The 22118-nt window shown below is 38.0% G+C and overlaps 1 protein-coding gene across 3 annotated transcripts in view; it reads right to left on the reverse strand.

Annotated features, from left to right (window-relative positions):
* Positions 1–22118, reverse strand: part of LOC150091097 (uncharacterized) — a 238628-nt gene that overhangs the window by 60243 nt on the left and 156267 nt on the right. For all 3 annotated transcript variants that reach the window (XM_090381847.1, XM_090381838.1, XM_090381829.1), the window contains exons 3-4: positions 8351–8553; positions 25–161 (exon numbers count right to left, since the gene is read on the reverse strand). In XM_090381847.1, coding sequence (XP_090237973.1) covers positions 25–161; positions 8351–8553 — 340 coding nt within the window. The remainder of the gene's footprint in view (positions 1–24; positions 162–8350; positions 8554–22118) is intronic.

Genomic DNA, 22118 nt, shown 5'->3' on the forward strand with positions numbered 1-22118 from the left:
ACCGATAATTTAAATAAAACTTACCTTTCTTTCATTACCAAAGCACATTCCCTTCTCCGAGCAGAGAGTGGTTCCGCGTGCTTTGACGCACTCCTGCTGGCGAACGGTCACATTCAGCTTCCATAAGAAGAGCCATTCCATCTCTGAAGACATCGTGTACACTGAAAAGAAAAGTGTCAGAGAAATGAAGGTAGAAGTCAATTCAAAAGTGTGAAAGTGAAAACATCTAATTTACTCTTCACTCACCGACAAGTGGTTCCCCACGCGTGGAGAAGTGGAAATCGGACGTTTGTTGTGCGGAGTTTGAGAAACACATTTTCTTTTTATTCATTTATACACACGAGATTTAACAGATGGCCCTTGTAACTTGGTTGGAAGATTTAGAGTATTTGCCTGACTAGCGTCCACGCCCATAAATGGGATCACTTAAGTTCTTGGTGTCACGGGGATGTCTGAAAGATGTTAACGTGCTAGCAACCGAAAAGCGTTATCTGTCAAGCGCAAGGCGACGGAATGGCATCGAAGAGTCTGAAACCGGTGGGCATGAACACTCGTGATGAAATGAAAGGGAAGAGAAATGACGACTACGTGATGATGGACATTCTACTTTTGATAAAATTGTAGATAGTCGTACGACAGAATTCAGTCTAGCGTCACATTGTGGACAGCAGTTATTAAAGTAAATCTGGTTGTTCATGATGTCATTCAGATTTCTGGAAATCAAATTTGAACGCGGTTAAGTGCTTCAAGTCATTCTTTGTCCGCTTTTGTACCTATTTTATACAATTTGGCAGATGAAATGCGAAATAATACTTTTCACGGCATCTCTGGCCATGCTTTTGTAAAAGTTACATGGAAATTAATCACAATACACTAATCTATAAGCCGATATAGTGTTTATCATTCATTGCTTTTAGGAATAATGACAACTTCTTCATAAAAGTTTTAATTCTGGAATGTGTCCTTGAACTCAAAAACCTTAAAAATGTTAACAAATAAACTTCACACCCGCCAAGGTTCTTCTTCTACAATTCACCTTTACTCTTTCTTTTGGAAGCACCTGATTCTAATTTCCTTATGTCATGATTCTTTTTTAAAAAAGGATATCGTTCTTTTATATATGTATTATATCTTCTGTACGGCAGCTCTGGGAACATTAGTTCAACTCCGCCTTTTATAAATCGTTCTTTCATAAAATTAAAATGCAATGCTTGTTATTGTAGTTGATTGTTGTATTAGAGCTTTAGGAACATCAGCAACTAAGGCCATATTCCTCCGTATGTACTGTTTGTAAATTGCATGTGTTCTGTGGTCGATTTTCTATTTGCTGGACGAAAAAAAAAAAAAACATGGGACCGACTACTTCAGCCACGTTGAGAAAAAGGCCCAAAAAAATTCCTCACGTCATCGACGGGACTCGAATTCAAGTCTTTTCCACCCGGTGTGGGGAGTACAGAGATGCTACCAACTGTGACAACTACAAGGGCGTAGTAAACAAGGTAAGATTTACTACGCCCTTAAAATTATTATCTTAAGAGTACAATAACTTCATTGTACTCTTTACAAAATTCATGAAATCAAAAATTGAAATACAGCGACACACAGACCATTTGCATACGCTGCCCACAGGTTACAACCACCGGAATAAATTATTTAATTGTATAAAAGAAATTAACTTTTTAACCAGTTTAATGCTAACCCTTGAATTCCAACAACAGTGGAGTTTTTGTAATAATATGCACGATTAACTGAATCAAAAGCTCTGGAGATATCCGAATAAAGAACTATTAATTGTTTACTTATCTAATGCAATTTCATGATCTACTTCAAACTTTAAATGATTTGAAAAGTAGATCTTTCACGGTGTTCGTCGTGGAGGATATCTTTAAATAATCCATCTGGCGTAGTTCCTGTGCCGGTGCTCCGGTTTATTCCAATATTTTGCCTTTTAGAATGCGACCGACCACAAAGAACCACAACTCAAAACAAATGGAAATGCGAAAAAAACGCGTTGCAGCCGGCCTGCAAAAAATGCACTAAGGGATGCTGTTAGATAACGCTGTGGTCACTCGCAACAACCCACGCATTATCCTCAGACTTAGAAGATGGTGCTCGGTCAACAACTTTGTGCATAATATTTAGACTCATACGCAAATATATTTTGCAATACCTACAAAAACTTTGATGTTAACATGAAGGCCAGAAAGAAAATGATCGATCGTGATCGACCATTTTCCGGCCCTGGCCTAGGGTATTGCAGATTGAACGCTAATATGGAGATACTTCATTGGAAGTTGCTAAACTAAACGCCTCGGTATTATGTAATCATAGATAACTGTATTCATGCTGGAATATTTCTAGCATGAATACAGTTATCTATTCTTAACACTTGGATCGTGGGTATGGTTCATTTCTTGAAAATCCTACGGGTGCTTCGATTCTTTTGATAATACTGTGTGTGCAATTTTATGTGGACTATGTTCGGATACCACTGTGTGTAAGTGACTACTCCTTATATTCCCTTCTAGCGCGATTCTTCCAATGCATAAATATTCGAGCCAGTTGAAGGTTTTACTACTTTAATATAAAATCTGCTACAATCTATTCCGCTTCCTTTTGTTTGAATAATTGGGAATGCTTCTTGAGAACTTAGGAATAATTTATGCATTTCTTGACGAGATATTTTTCTAAGTTCTGCCACAATACCGTTACATCTCAAAAACAAAGAATAACGTTAGACAGCAAATCCTAATGTAGCTCACTGAATGTTTGTTCTGATATTCACTTCGTTGTAGAAATAGCCTCACAACAAAGGCTATTGTCTTCCCATGGATTTAATTTTTTAGGGATATGTTGCTTTATTCGCGTGTGTGCGCTTTAAATAAAACTGCTTGTAGGCACAAAAGTTTTTATGTTAAAAGTAGGACTGCATATTTAACATGATAAACGCTATTTTTCACCAACAAATTTTATCAGTATTGCATCGTTCTGTGAATATCTGACAAACTTTTCCTGGGCCCGAGAATGTTATTAACTGGCATGCGCGTTGCTATGCGGCATATGTGGATAGAAACAAACCAGAGCATCTTATCTCTTATGAAGAGATGCCGACCATATGCTCCGCACAGCAATAAAATAGTTTATTTAATTTACGTCAGCTGGTAGTGAAAATGCCGTTCTTGTAACGCAGCATCAATTTTTTTTTGGCAGTAATTTTCACTGTTCAAGAAGAAAACGTCAAACTTACATCTAAACTCGCCGGCGTTTAAAACCCACCAACAAGATTAAAGTAAACAAAATGCCCAGACAATCAAGTTAAAGAGAAATGTGCCTGGAATAGTAAAACATATCTTATTTATGCTTTTAAATAGTGAGTGAGAAATATCTTCTTTCTTTTTTTTCCCCCTGATCAACACATAAGTGGAACAGTACCACAGACTCTACTGTAGTTTATCCAAAATATCTGCTTTTTTTAAAGATATTACTAGGCCAAAATACTGTATAATACATAACTCGATAAATAATCATATTCAAAAGAAATAACCGTAGTTTCTACATATCATCTGTGAGTACATTTGTTATTAACACTTGAATTAACTACCTATTTTTACTATAGATGCCAAATTACGCTTTATTCATTAAGAATAAAACATAATTAATTAAGCAAACTCTTAATGTACTCGAGAGCATTAACTTAATTAAAATATTACTTGGTTTTTAATTTATCTTTTAGCATCACATACTCTGGTCCTATTCCTGTTTTTTTTTTTTTTTGATAAGAGAATGAGCAACAAGAGCTACTTACTCTGGGACTGGTACATAGGATACAAATAATATATATATTTTGAAAGTATGTTTATGTTCATGTTTAATAAAAACAAAAGTTGATTTGCGACCACTGACAATTCTTCCTCCCCATCCACTGTCTCTCAGCTTGCTTCCTTGTTAATCCCCTTCCATATGTCGGGACTCCATTCTTTCCCCCGGCCCCTCATTTTTTTCTCTGTGAATCTTTTATGACGGAGATTACTTCTGGAGCTTAGATGAACTTTTATAGAACGATAAGAATCAAAGCTTAGACTAAAGAATTTGGAAGGGCCATGGCCTCAACCTACGAGGGATCCCTCGTAGGTTGAAGCTATAGCTATTCCAAATTCTTTAGTTTATACTGTTATATATCATCTGGCGTCTCTCATATTGTGAAGTTATACCTCACAATATGAGAGACGCTATATAACTGGGTTCTCACTTATTGTGAGAGGCCAAACAGCCTTGAAACGGCCGTCTGGGTGGTGGTATCCAACTGAGATTAAGTAACAATAGTCTTCTCCACTGGTGAAGCGTTGCTTATCCGAGGTAATGCAATATCAGGTAACTCGTTATGAGGGTATTCAAAATATGAAATATGATAAAAACGATGGCATTTTCACCTTCTTCACTTACGCATAACAATGATACTATTACATTAACCATTATGTCAAACGAATCTTTTGATTCGTTTAACAAAAGTTAACTTTAAGTTTATTAAAGAAGTTAACCTTTATTTAAATTATAATTCAATCCGATTTACAAAAAATCTTCACATAAAAAGCACCAGCGATCCCTCTTTTTGAAAATAACTTTGGGGAGGGATATATCTTTTGTTCCGTTTCCTTATAAGGTGATGACTGTTCTACGACTTCATTAACTTTAGCCCTTGGCAGACATACTCTGGTCCTATTCGTGTTTTCTTGACAAAAGAATCAGCAAAAATAGTTACATATTCCTGGACCAGTTCATGTTCTATATAAGACGCAATTTTTTTTATATATTTTGAAAATGTGTTTATGTTCATATTTAATAAAATAATAATTATTTTTATTGTATATCAGTTAATTACGCCTACATGAGTTTAGGAGTTGACAGTGGCTCGAGTGCAGGTAACTGTTAAATACGACGATGTCTTTGTATTCTCTATCTTGTAAACTCCATTGACATTATGTGGTCGTCCAGGAATTTTAAGATTTGACTCGAAAGATTAATCATACGAAGTAGCAACTTCTGCGCACATTCACAATGTAGATGCTCGTTGTTTCATGCAGCTGACAGTTCACATGCAGTGCATTCCTCGCCCTTTTCGAACACCTGGCGCAGCTTCATGAGTGGTGTATGTGCAGCACATCTGGAGTCCATTCTACTGTAAGCTCATATTCAATACACTTTATTGCCCTTTTCGCAAGCAGCATTTGGCAGTAATGAAGGGGTATTCGCATCGTCCAACACTTAACGGCCGAAACTGTCGATCCATTTAACGTACAAGGCAAACAGCTCCCAGGAAAGTATGATCCCAATAAACACTGTCGATGGGAACCGAACAGTGGTGGCAAACATTTCGTCGATATATCGGCTTTATGTCGAAACGAGGTGGCCACTAAATATCATATTCATTATTCAGGCTTGATTTACAGAAGCAGAAATCAGATTGGATCCTGAAACCGCTGAGAAACAAAAAAATATATTAACTCTTTTTAGCATACTGCAGATAAGGATGGGAGAGAAGGAAACGGCCAAAAGAAAGATCTCTGTCAAGTGTTTTTATCACTTAGTACTAATATTTTTATTATAGAACGTTGTTTGGTTTTACAGTAGCAAATGATTCACGATACGTAATAATTCTGAAAATTTTATTGTATTACATCATTTTTTTGAGAGCAATGTTTTTCCCAGGATAATAACTCTAGTAGATTTCTTTTCATATCATTAACTGTAATTTATTGCTGTCTTCAATTATAAATATTAAAATGTCTTCAATATTAAAAATTAAATTAGTAATTTGGAAAGAACCGGATATACAGTGTATTAAAATATAACTTTCAGAATTATTTTTAATTAACATTTTAAAAACGGATTACATAATTTTAATATAAAAGTTTTGTTGAATCTTGCTAGATTTGTTTCCATGAAAATTGCTTTTACTAATCAAAAATTATTTTACTTCCTAGAACTTGTTACATCTTACAGGTTAAAGCTAAAACTTCGAAAACGACTTCAAGATTGTAACAGCACTGGACTAAATAAAGACGTTTAGCAGGTGGTTGACAGCACCTAGGTGATGCAAGCCTGAATTTTGGAAAACTCTCCGTCTGGACCACCTTCACAAGAAGCTTAAACGAAAAATGTTCTCACTTACCAGTGATCAATTAAATCCTCCATAAGTTGTCCAGTTGCTAAGCTATACAGACCACATCCACTAAGCAGTTCCTCACAGGCATATTTCTTAGCACTCTTTAATCTAGTCGCCCTTCTTTGTACCTCCTCTAGAAGTTCGTTATCTTCCTTTAGATGCGGCTTCCAGACGCAATATTCCAAGCGTCGTCTCACCATAAATCTTACAGAGAGGGATAATGCCTTTCTTTCTATTTGCAAAAATTACTAAAAATAAAAGGTAGAATACCATACGTTGGCGTTAAAATAAGAACCAAGCGTCCCACATATGTATCATTCCAGGTCTGAAGGCAATCTTACCCCATTAATCTACATAACCAAGTGATCCCATGTGCTTATCCTTCCTACTGTTTGCACTTGATGTAGAATTTCATGTCTTTCTGTAAATCTTTCTCATACAAAATATTCTTTAATTCCCTAAGTGCAATGCCTTGCAGTTAGTAGCATTAAACTTGAGCAGCCATTTTCAGGAGACATACTAACAAACCGTTTAAGAACATGCAAACCCGTTTTATAACCCAAAAAGGCAAACCTACTTTCGGAACAGAACGAATCGCAAATCTCTTTAGCTAGGAAAAGAAAACTGCTCAATATCATGAGAAGTTTTTTTTTCTAGTATTTTATCTGCATCTTTACATAATTTAATTGTATTATGATCATGGAAGATCATATCATTACTGTAACGCTGAAGAACGAATCATACAGCTGAGATTATCTTGTAACGGATTTATGTATGAAGAAAATACTTTAAATGCGTTTTATTCATAGATTTATCGTAATCCTTCAGAGGAACATTTAAATGATCTAAGGAATTTATCTTGATAGATCAAGGTGAATTCCTTAGATCAAAGCAATGCGTACACAACTCCGACAATGAATATAGAAAGAATAGAAATTACAATTCTCTCTTCATATATTTGTTGGCGAACATTTTGTTTTTCTATCCCAAAGGCCTTTTTGAATTTGCGGTTAAGTCCCTAGGCACCTGTCTTTAAAGTCAAAGTTCGTATCTAGCAGACGAAAATGAGAACAGACCTTTCAAGAGAAGAGGCCTTGAATTGCCGTTCTCGGACTATCTCCGCAATTTTTTTCTCACAAAAGAGACAAAACAACCTTAGAACTCATGCTATTTATTATTACCATAACAGAAGCGAAATCTGATTTTCAACAGTAAGTGCGTTCCTTCGCCTTTCCCCATGAATAATTCAAGAAATAGTCCAGGCGTACCAAGCCGGTTTAATCTTAAATGTATAAAAATTAGTTGAGGACCCATTTTCTACGCCTAGAGCAGTGCGATGCTTATTCCATACTTTTGCTGAAAAAATAGAATTAGTTATCCTTCAAACAGCATAGCAAGCTAGCAGGATAGATTGCTTTCAGTTATTTATTTAAAATACACTAACCAAATCTGGATAGGTTTTTTTATGAAAATTAAAGACATAGTGGAGATTACTAATAATGGAAGCGATGCAATTCCATATGATGAGTCACCTGGTGGAAGTGATGACTCGGTCGTATATAAGAGATATTATTACTCGAAGGGTGGTCCCCAAATGTGACTGGGTAATTTATGAAAGAGGCTTCGTAAGGATGGCACCTTTGCTTAAGAAAAATATGAAACTTGCTTTCGATCTTATGCTTGAGAAGTTTACAGTGTAACTTGAATCCTTAAGCATTCAAATTAGGTCCATATAGAACAAAACTTCAATTTTTAACTTTCTTAATTTTTGCCCAAAGTATTGCAAACGTTTGTTTCTTAATTAAATGGAAAATTATTTTTATTCTCGTGCAGAGCGTATTGTTGGGTTGCTTTATTTTTCAAATTATATAAGTTATTTATATTAAATCATATATTTAGATAACGATAATCACAACATGCATCTTTCCCATTAATAATGGGAAGAATATTCATACATGGTCTTTTCAATATACTTTTTAATATGGTTACATATCGCATAAAATATTCACCACATTTTATTCGTGAACAAAAAGAAATGAATTATTTTATTATGGTTCCAGAAACTTTACTTCCAACGGAAAATGAATAAATAAGAAACTCCCTCCACTTGCATTCAAAAAGCAATCCTTAGTGCACACGTACGAAAGCGCTCTTAAGAACAAATTTTTGAATTTATATATTATGTACCTTTAAATAAATGGAATCCTGGCTTTAACAACTCTGGATCTATTGTAATATTTCTGCCCTCTGCACTTCGAACTCTCCTCTCGGGTCCAAGACTACTAGAGGAACAAATGTGCGCGTCTCCTAACGGCATGCGACTGACATATAGATGAACAGAACTCTCGTTCCTTTCCTCCTCTCCAATTCTTGGAGAGTCGGCAAAAACCCTGAAAAAAAATTAAAAATGCAAACTGTAATTATACTTTGGCAACAAAATTAGAGTACAGCAGTTCTGAGACTCTGAATTGCTATCTCACAAGATGAGAGTATAACAATTCACAATCTCAGATGAATCTAATTATGATGGTATAAAAAGAAATTGAAGAATGTCAAGATCGTGAGTATACGTAGTTATTAAAGCCATTTTTGAATGAAGTGCTTCGAAATTCTGCAAATGCACACTCTAGAGATAAGATAAAATAAAGGGTGGACATTTTGGTCGAAGAACGAAGTAGTATGTGAGCAGTCCACTACTGAAAATGTTACAGAGAATTGAAAGTTTGTGTTCCTTTCAGCATTAGATTGGTTTAAAGAAGTAGATTCGGAGATGCATATAAATTTAATCATTTGTTTATTATCACACAAAACAGGGATGGGATTAAACATGAATAAAAAATATGTTACAGCCATACATTGACGATTTCCCAAAATGTTCTTTTGTATCAAGGCAACAAAAGCCATGAGACATCAATATATTGTGTTTGTAAACTGCTTGTATTCCATGGCTGGGTTGCCTGTTTTATGGATGAAAACCTCCGTTTCCTGGAAGGGGGGGAGGCATGTAATCCTTCCCAGATTAATTTTGCCGCTGCCTTTTAAACACGACTGGAAGGATGGCGATCATAGCCAGTGCGCTATTCTCTAACTCTTTATTCACAAACATAGGTACTGCGAAAAATACCATATTTATCAAAATTAAAGAGCCCTCGAAGAAAACGTATACCCAACTTTTTTAAACCCAAATTGAAAAAAAAAATAAATAAAATAACATTTGGCAGCGTGTTTTATTTTAGACAATATAGTGGAAAATATCTGCCAGTTTTCATAATCAGATTCTGTTCACCTTTTTGCTGATAATGTTGCCCAGCAGCATCTCTATACTCAGGAGGTGGTCGCGTGCGAGTGCAGAATTACTCATACCGTTTGTTCAAATCCACGTGAATACCACAAAAGTACGTTAATATTCTTCTGCTTTATCTATTGGACTGTTCTGACTCTCTGTGGCCCCTCAGAAATATAAACAGAAAACGTATTTATTAAATCATATTTGTAATCTGTGATAGAACAAGTTAAAGCTGATTCTGCAGTAAATTATAAATTTAATTGGAAAATGCAATCGCCTCTTAGAAACGTCAAATTAAAGGCCTTCGGCCAATTATTTTCAACATTATTTCTTCTTTTTCTAAGCTCTGCTAGATTTTTTCAGCTGCTTTTTGAAAGAAGCTGAAGGTGAATTGGTTGTTTTAAGAACTAATCATTTCACTGATTCATTTTCCCGTGTGTCTCGCATACACATTTCCAATTTTTATAGGCTATATGAGGGTTTATTCTGCTGAAACTTGAAAATGATTCATTTCTCACATTACTTATGGCCGCATGAACCTGCTGTGAATCGCCATTATGGTTTCTTGCATGTTGTTGTGATGGCGATCATACCCACGAGGGCTTTCTAGCATTGCAATACTCTAAATTACAAATCTTCGAATAAGAACAGCACCAAGGTTTAAAAAGCAATTTTTTTCGGAAAAGAATTGTGCATGACGCTTAAATAAATTCAGTAATGCGCTCTTCTGAAACAAAAATTCTTCCACGAACTCAAACAAATTTGACTTTTTACCATCAGCAAGTGTGGGATAACACAAATGTTATGAAATTAGTTTCGTGTTTTAATAAATTTGAACGTCTTTACTACGTAAATATAATATTTACGTAGGTCAACCGCAGACAGTAGAGACGACTGTTGTGGTTTTCCATGCTCAGTATTGATCTTGAGGACGTCATCTTGTTGTCTCTAACTTATACGACTTTTTTTGATGAACAAAAATTGTGCGCGTATTTTAGTGATCTCACCATATTCGATATCTATTAATGATCAGCGGAGTCTATTCTCTGAAACAAGATCGGAAACTAATTAATTGAAAACTAATTAACTGAGTAATTAATCTCTCTCTAGGAGAGATGATGGGATAATAATGGACATCTTATTGATCAGTCAAGTTTTGTCCACCGATATATAAAAAAGTCTATAAAGAAATCAGTGAGTGAAAGGGATTCTCCAGCAGTCTGCCTCGAAAAGGCAGAGAGTGCAGGTCCGTTGTTGTCATAGATTTCCGCTTCGCTTTTCACTGCTTTGTGTGGTGTTCGATTTGCTGGAGTACGAGGGAGGAACAATTGACAGTACTGTCATTACCTATGTTTCTCAATTACTCTTGGAGCATTTTGAGTACCCTATCGATGAAAGTATTTCACTGAAGTCCCTTATTCAAAGATTTCGCTCTCGTATTTCCGGCATGATGAATGAATTTGTTTGTCAAACAGGACAGGTTCAGAAGACAAAAGAAACAAAATAACAAAAACTACCTGTATCACTGACGAATTTATTATACATAAAACCATAAAAAAGAGCACTAATTTACTGATATATAGCAACGTTAACACAAATTTATAACTCCTGATGACTGACCTCACTGGGATATTTATTTTATATATTTGTCAAAAGAATCAAGGAATAATTAAAAAAGAAAAGAAAACTGTTACATCTCCATTTGATTATGTATACCCGAAATAATTAAAATACATATAAATCTCTTATGTATTACACTATTGGTTCAACTGCGGTCGTTGTACTTATAACATCCTGATTTACAATGATGCCAGTTAATAATTTGCGCAGACTCATCCATTACTTAATTTCGTATTTAAAAATTAACTTATTAAATCCTGGTTAATGACAAAAAATTCGATCTCTGGTTGTGATTTGTTTATCTTATTAGTCTCTTCATATCAGAAAAAATCATTTTCTGAGGGTATTAAACTTAAATCGGTTAAATTATTACTATTATTATGTATCAGTAAATTTCGCTATGGGTGATTTTATGGGACTACGATAATTTTATTCGTCGTGTTAATGATCCCAGTCAAAAATGTATTTCTTATCAGAATCTTTTAAATTTAAACTAGCTGGAATGAGTTATTGTTGGCGGTGACAAGAAATTTATATTTAAATTTTAATTTGGTTATTTTAACGCGGAAATTTTCTAATTTTCGAATCTGACGGCTGTGGTTGACCCATACCTAGATCTAATAAAAGGGTGGTTGAGTGGGAGAAGAGAGAGAGAGTGGTAATTAACGAACACTGCTCTTCGTGGACTAATATTATTAGGGGACTTCCCAAGGTTCGGTGTTGGGTCCACTGTTGTTTTGTATATTTATGAATATTGATGAAGGTATATCAAGCACAACGTTCAAGTTTTCAGACGATACAAAGGCTGGCAGGGTTGTTAATGACAGCAATGGCAGAAAATAATACTCTCATAAAATGATTTTTCCTGGCTACTGCAACAGGATCTAAAAAAGTTGGACAGGTGAGCTGAGAAGTGGCAACCGAAGTTTAATATTAAAAAATGCAAAGTACTGCATATGGGTAGAAGTAACTCCAGAGAAATGTACCAACTGTGTCGTAGGGAATGAAAAAGACCTAGAAATAACAGAAAAGGAAAAAGACCTGGGAGTAATTGTGCAGTCAGATATGAAATTTTCTGAGCAGTGCGGACAGGCTGCCAGTGCAGGTCATGGGGTCTTGTCAATGATATACAGGAATTTTGCTAGTAGGGAGAAGGAGGTGATTATTCCTTTGTATAAGGCAATAATGGTCAGGCCACGTCTTGAGTACTGCGTACAGGTCTGGAAACCTCATTTTAGGAAGGATGTAGAGTTTCTAGAACGAGTACAGAAAAGAGCAACAAGATTGGTGAGGAGAATGAAGAGGTGGACTTACCAAGAAAGGCTTAAATTCTGCAAATTGCAGCGTCTGGAGACCAAAAATCTGCTAGGTGATCTGATTGAGGTGAATAAGGCCTTGAATGGGTTGAGCAGGCTTAATGCTGATGGGATGCTTCCTCTTACTCAGATTACAAACCTGAGGGGGCATAAATTCAAATTGAGGAAAGACAGTTGTAGAATAGATGTTTGGAAATTTGCCTTTAGCCAGGGAGGGGGGGATTGATTGCTGGAACAAACCTCCATCTGTCGTTGTGGAAGCTGACAGACTTAATAAATTCAAGGAAGAACTGAACAAACTTTTGGAGCGAATGGTTGTGTGAAATGGGATTTTTTTTTTTTTAGCGGAATCTGTATAAGCTTGCTTTCTTGCATCACATGCCTCTACTAATGCTAATACAAAGGATACTAGGAAAGTTTTGCAATATGACGCAACAATGAATCACAGGAAGTTGCTTGTTGCTGCATGTTGAGACATGTTCATACGTGCATAGTAGCCGCCGCGCCAAGTCGATGGGCTCAGTTATTCATTAGTAGTGAGAGTGTAAAGTGCTTGCGATGGCATCGTGGTCACGAAATAAGATAAGGACAGTTTTGCGGTATAATTTCGTGCGTGGTTTAACCATAGACCAGTGCTTACAAGAAATGACTCTTGCACCAGATGATGATTGTCCACATCGTACAACGATATTCAGGTGGTATAGAGAATTCCAAAGGGGAAATTTCACTCTGGAGGATTCTGAGAGGCCGGGAAGGCCACGAACGTCAGTTACGGAGGAAAACGTTACTGCTGTGAGGAAAATGCTTGACGAAAACAGGCGAGTGACCTACCAACAGATAGAGGATACTTTGGGCCTAAATGCACCAGCAATTCGTTCGATTCTGCAAGATCATTTGCACGTGAAGAAACTTTGTTCTCTCTGGGTGCCGCATCAACTGACTGAAGAGCAGATGACACGACGTGTGACTTGGTGCCGGGAGATGTTAAAAAAGTTTGATAAGGGACAATCTTGGTATGTGAACAACATCGTGACAGGTGACGAGACTTGGCTGTACTATTACGATCTGCCGACCAAGGCTCAAAACAAAGTTTGGGTCTTTGATGATGACGACACACCCGTAATTGTCAGAAAATCCCGATCTGTAAAGAAGAAAATGATAGCTGTATTTTTCAAATCGAGTGGAATTGTGGAACGTGTCGTTTTGAACACGCAGAAGACAGTCACAGCTAAGTGGTATACTGAACAATGCCTGCCTAAAGTCATTGGATCTATGAAGAACCTGCGGCCAAAGTCAAGAATGATTTTTTTTTTTTTTTTTTTTTTTTTTGATTTGGTAGTTGTTGGCGCATCGGCTTCTGTGGCCATATTGCACCTCCCAAGGTTTTTTTTTTTTTTTTTTTTTTTTTTGATTTGGTAGTTGTTGGCGCATCGGCTTCTGTGGCCATATTGCACCTCCCAAGGTTCCGCCAGGTGGCGTCTAGTTATACAGCTTGTGCATTTCGTGCTCCTAATTAAAGGTGATTTATGTGAATTACAGTGAATGCTCGACCGTCCAAGTGATACAGAGGTCATCAGTGAGTGCCTGTCTACTGGTGCATGAAATTTCAGCTGCGTTGCTCCAGCCAAAGATAAGTATTTTATAATTTTCCCTCTTTGGCCTGCGACAATGAATTTTTCCAAGATGGACGATATCTTGTCATTTCTTATATAGCACGATGGCAGTTAGTGGACACTAGCACAACTGACCAACAGTGTTTTCCCTCGCTCTCGATCTCTCCGTGTCACCTCCCTGCCTGCGGCAATCACTGTACAGCAGGAGGTCCCTTTCACATTTGGGGAGAGCCTCGGTTTTGCAGCAGTGATTAACGGGATTATGTTGAGTGCGCGGGTGATATACTGTACGTAGTTCCCACTCTCATTCATACCGTTCTCTATGGAAGGGGAGACTAGACCGAAAAATACAGACAACTGCAAATTATGCAAAAAAGAGGTTAATAAAGACTGCAAAGGAGTCTACATCAAATGTTCGAAGTGCAAATGCCAAATTTGCCAAAGCTGCTCAGGTCTGTCTCAGATAAGCTTGAAAAAATTATCAAGCGCAGCACGCGCGAAATTCACTGCTTACTGCTGTCTGAAAAAGCCGACGAATGGACAAGTAAGCCCTTTCCAATCAGTACCGGATTCCCCCCCGAAATTGCTGCTCGACTCCCACCTGGCGTCGCCCAGCCCACTGCAGCATAGTAGAAGGCGGCACGCCAGTGACAGCCAGGTGTATTTCACCCAACTTGAACAACACGGCCGCGCTGGAGTTGTTTCTGTTCAAGGAGAGCGAACAGACCACGAAAATGGAAGTTCACACCAAAACGCACACACTAATCCGGAAGATTCAAAGTCTAAAAATACAGTACAGAAAGATACTGGCACAGTTGGTGACAAAACAGAACCAACAAATCCAGAAAATATTAGCCCCTCCCAGACAACAGGGGTTCAAAGCACGTCTTTCACCGATACCTTGGATCTTGGAGCTTCTTTGGATCCAACTATTGTACACGCCACAGTTGTAAAAATAAAGAAGGCGCTCGGAGATTTTATGTCAGCAGATACCAGTATGGTTACGAAAATTGCATCAAACTTCATTCACAGCCTTTGGGCTGACATGGAGGCACTAACAATGGCTCTAATAATAGATAATGAGAGGCTGAAGGCCAAGACGACCAGCACAGAATGTCGGGCAGATATTTTTGATCAACATATACTCTCCCCAGGAGGTTCCCTTGGAGGAAATCAATCGTTGATGAAAAAGACTTTTGCAGAGGCTGCAAAATCAAAATGGGGCCGACTTGATCCTGAGCGATCCCATCCATTGGAGAAAGTTAATTCCGGAAGACGGGGCGAAAAGCCTAGACAACTATCAACAGAAATGTCAAATGAACCACAGATGGTGGCCCATTCAGAGCCTGCCAAAACCCCCTGGATTTCTCGACCTGGTGATCCACGCAATATACTAATCCTAAGACCCACTGCTAACTCAGTGATACAGTCCAGTCAAGACATTAGGAATGCGGTGACAAACACACTCAAAACCGAGTATAAAGAAATGAAAGTTAAGAACATCAGACTCCTCCGGAACAAGGGTTTGTTAGTAGAGACTACAAACTCATATGATGCCACCAAAATCTGTACCTTGCCTGCACTCAAGAATGCAGGACTTTCAATAGAAAGGCCAAAAATGTCAAACCCAACAATTTTAGTCTATGGAGTTCCAAAAGATTATAGTAAGGCAGATATCTTGGACGACCTGTATCATAAAAATTTAAAAGATTATTCCTTCTCACAACAGGAGGTAAACGAGGGTACAACATTTAGGTTCAGCTCAGGTTCTGGAAACAGTATTACTAACTGGGTGATTGGATTCAATCCTGAACTTCTCCACTGTTTACTTCAAAACAATCGAATATATTTAGGCTTTACATCGCATAAGTTCAGAAAATTCACCGTAGTTAACAAATGTTTCAGGTGCCTGGCCTACGGGCACTCTGCACAAAATTGCTCTCATAAAACCGTGTCATGTAGTCACTGTGCCAATGGGGGTCACATCTTCGCAGAGTGCCCCAACAGAGAAGAATCACCAAAATGCATAAACTGTAAACGCAAGAACAAGGACTCCAATCACTCAGTCAGGGATGGCAAGTGCCCCGAGTTTTTAAAAGCGATGGAACTAGCAAATAAGCGTATCGTTGATGGATAATACAACTACAAGCAGAAATAACTTTGGCTATTCTCAAAATACAGACACAATTAGAATTTTACAGATAAACGCACAGCGCTCTCGAGCTGCAGCTGATGAGATCAGAAACGTAGCCATAGAACATAATTATGACATTGTCTGTCTACAGGAACCATATTATTCAACCCAAGTAGGTGGAACGGCGCATAAAATCATGGGCTACCCCAATTCCACTAGAATCATAGCAACTTGTGATCCTCCACCCAAAACTGCAATTGTTGTGTTTAATAACGAACTAGTTATTACTGCGATTACAGGAGAATGCTCAGCGAATGCTACCTGTATCCTCGTATCCTCTAGTTCCATCTCTTTCTACCTAACTTCACTATACTGTCCCCCCTCAGAAGATGTGCATATAGCATTGCATCTACTGGACAAGATCTGTGATAAATTCGCAAATAATAACTTGGTGGTGGCGGCGGACCTGAACGCCAAATCGACGTTCTGGAACAGTGGCTTCACTGATCCTCGGGGAGCCCAATTTGAAAATTTAATTATGGCTCACAGCCTTTGTATTAAAAATGTACAAAATAAACCATTTACTTTCTCCACTACCAACGGAGAATCAAACATTGACGTCACACTTACTTCCATAAGGATGGATGACAAAACTGGAAACTGGGACGTGAAACCCTCCTTGGTGAACAGCGATCACAGGGCTATCACGTTCAACATATCAAAGAACTCCCAACACAATGACTTGACTGTCCCTGTCCATGACTTAAGAAGATACCGTACGGATAAAGTCAACTGGAAAAAATTCGAGAATTATCTGCGTACAGTATTTAATGGGGAGGATGCAGAAGCATTAAACCAACTATCGGCTTCAGAATATGTAGACACTGTTCAGCAACATCTATATATAGCTATGTCAAACTCAAGTAAAAGGAAACATATAAGAAAGCCTTCAGTGCCATGGTGGAACGCTCAGCTTTCTGATTTGAGGCTTCAAACTCAACAAGCCAGACGCTTATATCAGCGTAGTAGACATCTTTCTAACGAGGACGTTGAAAGGCTGAAAAACAGTTATAGAGAGAAAAGAAAATTATTGCATCGAGCCATATCTGAAAGTAAGAGGACCTGCTGGCAAAACTTGGTCAAAGATGTAGGGAATACCAACCCCTGGGGGATCATATATAAAATAATGAGGAATAAACTGATAAGTGGAGATATCTATCAGACTGTAATTAGTAATAACCTAGAAACAACAGACTGGCACTCTACTGTCGGAACGATCGTTGATAATTTGTTTCCAAAGGATCTACCTCACTGTGATACTCCAGAACAGGCAGAGATCAGGAGGAAAAACCAGAATTATGTTGGATCTACCGATGTTTGCCTTTTTACTCTCGTGGAACTAGGAGCTGCTACTGCTAAACTCAATAAGAAAAAATGCCCTGGCATTGACTTGCTAGAGAATTTGGTAATTGTGAAATTTTTTAAACTGTTTCCCAATATACTACTGAATATGTACAATAAATGCTTCCTCGAAGGACTTTTTCCCAAACCCTGGAAACTAGCTCTACTGAAAATTTTATATAAACCTGGAAAAGTCAAAACAAACCCAAGGGCGTACAGACCAATATCCCTCCTGGCTAACTTAGGGAAACTTTTTGAGAGATTAATTTCTCCCAGAATTGCAAGCATGTTATCGGACCAGCAATTGTGCTCAGATCATCAACACGGATTCAAAAAGGGTCACTCGACCGAAGATGCTATAATTTCTCTTCTGAAATACATCCAGGATTCTCACAGTAAGTATGTCTTGGTGGTGTTCGTGGACTTCGAGGGCGCATTCGACTCCCTCTGGTGGGAGAGCGCCCTCGGGTCGCTACGTTCAGCCATGTGTGATAATCATATCTACCAAATTATGAGATCATACTTTCAAGACAGACAGATCAAGGTTTGTGCCAAACACCTGACTTACAGCACGACTGCTTCCCGAGGGTGCCCGCAGGGTTCAGTCCTGGGGCCTCTCCTCTGGAATGCGGTCTTAGACCAATGGCTGACAAAGAAAAATGGAGATTGCAAAAAAATTGCATATGCAGACGACTTGGCGGTTGGCGTTACTGGAATGTCAAGAACAATCTTGGAACAAAAGATCCAAACAATATTGGATGATTTATCCAACTGGGCGAATCTAAATAAGCTCAAAATTTCCCCTACAAAAACAAATTTCATGGTTTTTCGAAAGCAATTCAATTATGGCAGACCTCCCAGAGTTATCCTAAATGGCTCACAAATCCCCTACGTATCCAGCACCAAGTACTTGGGACTTACAATAGATGACAAACTAAACTTTCATACTCACGTATCCAAAATTTCTGAGAAAATTAAAAACTTCACGGCTGGAATCGCAAGGATTTCCAGAAAAGAATGGGGCCTCAGCAAAAAGACGTTGTCTTTATATTATAAGACTATCTTCCTACCAATTGCTGCGTACGCAGCAGGTGTTTGGTTCTGGAGGGTCTCAAAAACTAAGATCAGGACTAAACTTCTTTCATTACAGCGTTCGGTGTTGCTCACACTTCTACAAGCTCCTCGGACGGTGTCGAATAATGCCCTACAAGTTCTAGCAGGAACCCTGCCTCTGGACCTTTATATCTCCTACAGGGGTATGATCTACAATCTCAAAAAAGGAATTTCTGTAAATATTTTTAACATTGTAACAGACCCTACGAACAGAATAAAAGAGGAAAAACGAAGACTCTGGAAGGAACTCACCGCTGTTTGGCAGCAAAGATGGGCTGAAAGTGAACATGGTGAAGTCACACGAAGATACATTTCAAATGTTGAATTCGCATCATTACCCACAGTCTCAAAATGGTTTGTGCCTAGCATGACTACATCATATTTAATGACTGGCCACGGATCGCTCAGGGCTAAACTTTTCGAAAGGAGCCTTGAGCCTGACCCTTTCTGTCACTGCGGAGCATCTGAGACATGGCAGCACGTTCTCTTTGAATGTAACGATTATTCGAATGAAAGACAGGTACTGCTGAGTAAAATAAATAATCTCTCAGAAAATAATGTACATTTGCTCATTGAAAATTCTGATGTCTTCACTACATTTCAACAGTTCTCTGCGACAGTTTTCAAGAAAAGACTTGCGGCTAGAAACTCTACTGTGGTGTCATAATGATCCAGATTAACTCACTTTTGGGAAGAACATATCGGAAGATAGCCATCAACACAACAGGAAATGACAGGTAGACCCCTTTCTCCTCTAAGTGATGCTGGATGGGATTACAAGAAGCTTTGTGTATAAACTGGCCTAAATTATTAGGAAGCTAACCTCGAAGAATTGTAATATTTATATGTAACTTAAATATTTATATGTAAATGTAAATTTATATGTAACTATTGGTAAGTAACAACTTATGTTGCTGTAAAACCGACTGTAAATAATCTTCAAATTCTGTTGCTAGAACTGTCAAACAGAGAGAGTGGTAAATCTCACTGTAATGTAAATAGTGATCAATGTTAACAGTTTATTTCCTTGTTAATGCTAAACTTAATAGGATAACTGATGTATAATGCTACTGATAACTGCAGGTCTCTTTACAAATGTTTGTCTTGGCTGTGTGACTTCAATGGGTTTTTGGAGCTCCAGCCTTGTTTTTTTTTTTTTTTTTTTTTTTTTTTGCTGGCTCTAGGCCTGAGCAGCCTGTGAGCGGGATAGCGGGCACCCACTGGTATTGCACTACCTCCAGTGGGTGCGGGATTTCGTGCACTTTGGCATGTAAAAGGTTTAAAAAAAAACCAGGTCTGGCTACTCGCGCCTGGGGACAGGCACCAGATAGCAGCTGCACAGGTATTGGCTGCTCCTTTGCAGAGGTCCTACATTCAATACAGATCCACTAGGTGGAGATGGGTTATGCCTAGGGGCCACCCTTGATACCAGGACACACACACACGTGTTTTGTACTGTTTCCTCAACTGTATTGTGAACAAAATATATATATATATATGCTAGGGTAATTATATAAATGAGAATGAAAATGTACATAAAATTGTATATAGATTATTGTTTATGTTTCTTGAAATTGTACATAATATTTGGGTGTGTAAATAAATGAAAAAAAATGAAAAAACCTCCCAAGGTTTTTGCAGTACTTTGATCCAAGCCCGAGGCGGGAATCGAACCCGCGACCTTTGGGTTGCCGGGTAGGTACTTTACCCACTCGGCTAGCCCGGTCGGCTAAGTCAAGAATGGACACCTGGTACCTCCATCACGATAATGCTCCAACTCACCGCGCCAAAGCCTGCACCGAATATTTGACCACGACAGGACTGAAACTTCTCGAGCACCCTCCCTACAATCCAGACCTTGCTCCCTGCGACTTTGCACTGTTCCCGCATGTGAAAATGAAGCTAAAAGGGAGGCAGTTTTCCAGTGATGAGGACCTTCTACGGGCTTGGGACAACGAGTGTGCTTTACTCCCTAGTGAAACTTGGCAGAACTGGTTTAAAGATTGGTTTCAGAGGATGGAGAGGTGTATTGAATGTAGAGGAAATTACTTTGAAAAATTAAATAAACAAAGCTGTATTGCAAAACTTTCCTAGTACCCTTTGTATAATTAGAAAATAAAGTTACGTGATGATTTTCTGTGAAAATTTTCTCTCTAAATAACCACTCCTATATCATGCGTTTTTATGTTGTTGTTTGTTATTTGGTTTTTAAGAGCATTAGCAACTAAGGCCATATTGCTCCGGGAATATGCGGTGGTCATTCCCTGACCTTTCCGCATTCTCCGTATTTTGTGGGTCACGGGCTCGAACCCCGGTCTAATCAAGAAGCGTGTGCTACACACTGCTGCTCCTGCCCACGAAGGCGCCGTGCGTTTTTATAAAAGTTAGTTCAATTTAGCCTTATTGACCGAATGAATTCGGAATTTTTCCGAAACTCATCATGAGACCATATTTGGCTGAACTAAAGAACAAAAAAGCAGATTATTACAATTCATTATTAATTAATTTACGCTTACTACAAACATCTAAATTAACTATAATTTGCAAGTTTTATACAAATAATGGTAAAATGTTCCCGCATACTTTTGCTGCTCTTAAGCAGATATAACAACTGTGAACCTGGTTCACAGTTGTTATATCTTGATATTCCTATCTGAAGATACACATAGGAAACTCTTCATGAATTGATGCTCATTGATCTAGATGTGAACTTAAGCAAGGGCTTCTCTCTTCAATTTCTCTATTAGTTTGTGAACTACTTGTTTAATATGAATCTCATTTTGTCATATTTCATTTCTTAGGCCGAATTTTAGCTGTAAATTCAACAAATTACAAAATCTGCTGAATCTGAATACCGGTTGTTACTCTTTAGCAGCATCTTCTTTCACTTCTGTTATTCCTAGCGAAAATAAGTACTAAAATATAAGTTTTTAAATCAAAATGGAACGTATTTATTTATTTCATTTGCAAACTGAAAATGAATATTCGCTAGAATGTTCAACATGAATGCGTTCGTCCTTTAACTACTTGTTCAATTAAAGTTCGTGTGTCGGAGCAAAATCTCGACTGAGAGTCGTCTTGCATTTTGCTCATAACTTTATCGTCCTTGCATGACGCGAAATGAGAGTCATAAATGATAATTTTCCAGGCCTGAGCCCTGTTTTGACCCACTTCAGTGAATCTCTAAACGGTCGTTCAACGAACTTTAATACCCGACTGAAAAATATTTATAGTGCCACATATGGAGCGCCGTTCGCTAAACTGTGTGTGATAGAATCATCGCGATGACATAAGTTCTTGGAAGAAAACCTAATATTCTGGATTTCTAATGAGGAGAAAAATTCTGACATCGCTGTAGCTATCTCAGATCATCAGAGAATTAAAGTCAAAATTCATAACAGCAGCGTTCACGGCATGACCAGCAACATTGGCTACTTACTCAACCATTTCAATATTCTTCCACCACATTTTC

This window comes from Mastigoproctus giganteus, chromosome 1 (assembly GCF_048544385.1).
Source record: "Mastigoproctus giganteus isolate SK-2022 chromosome 1, ASM4854438v1, whole genome shotgun sequence".
In the NCBI taxonomy this organism is placed as follows: Eukaryota; Metazoa; Arthropoda; class Arachnida; order Uropygi; family Thelyphonidae; genus Mastigoproctus; species Mastigoproctus giganteus.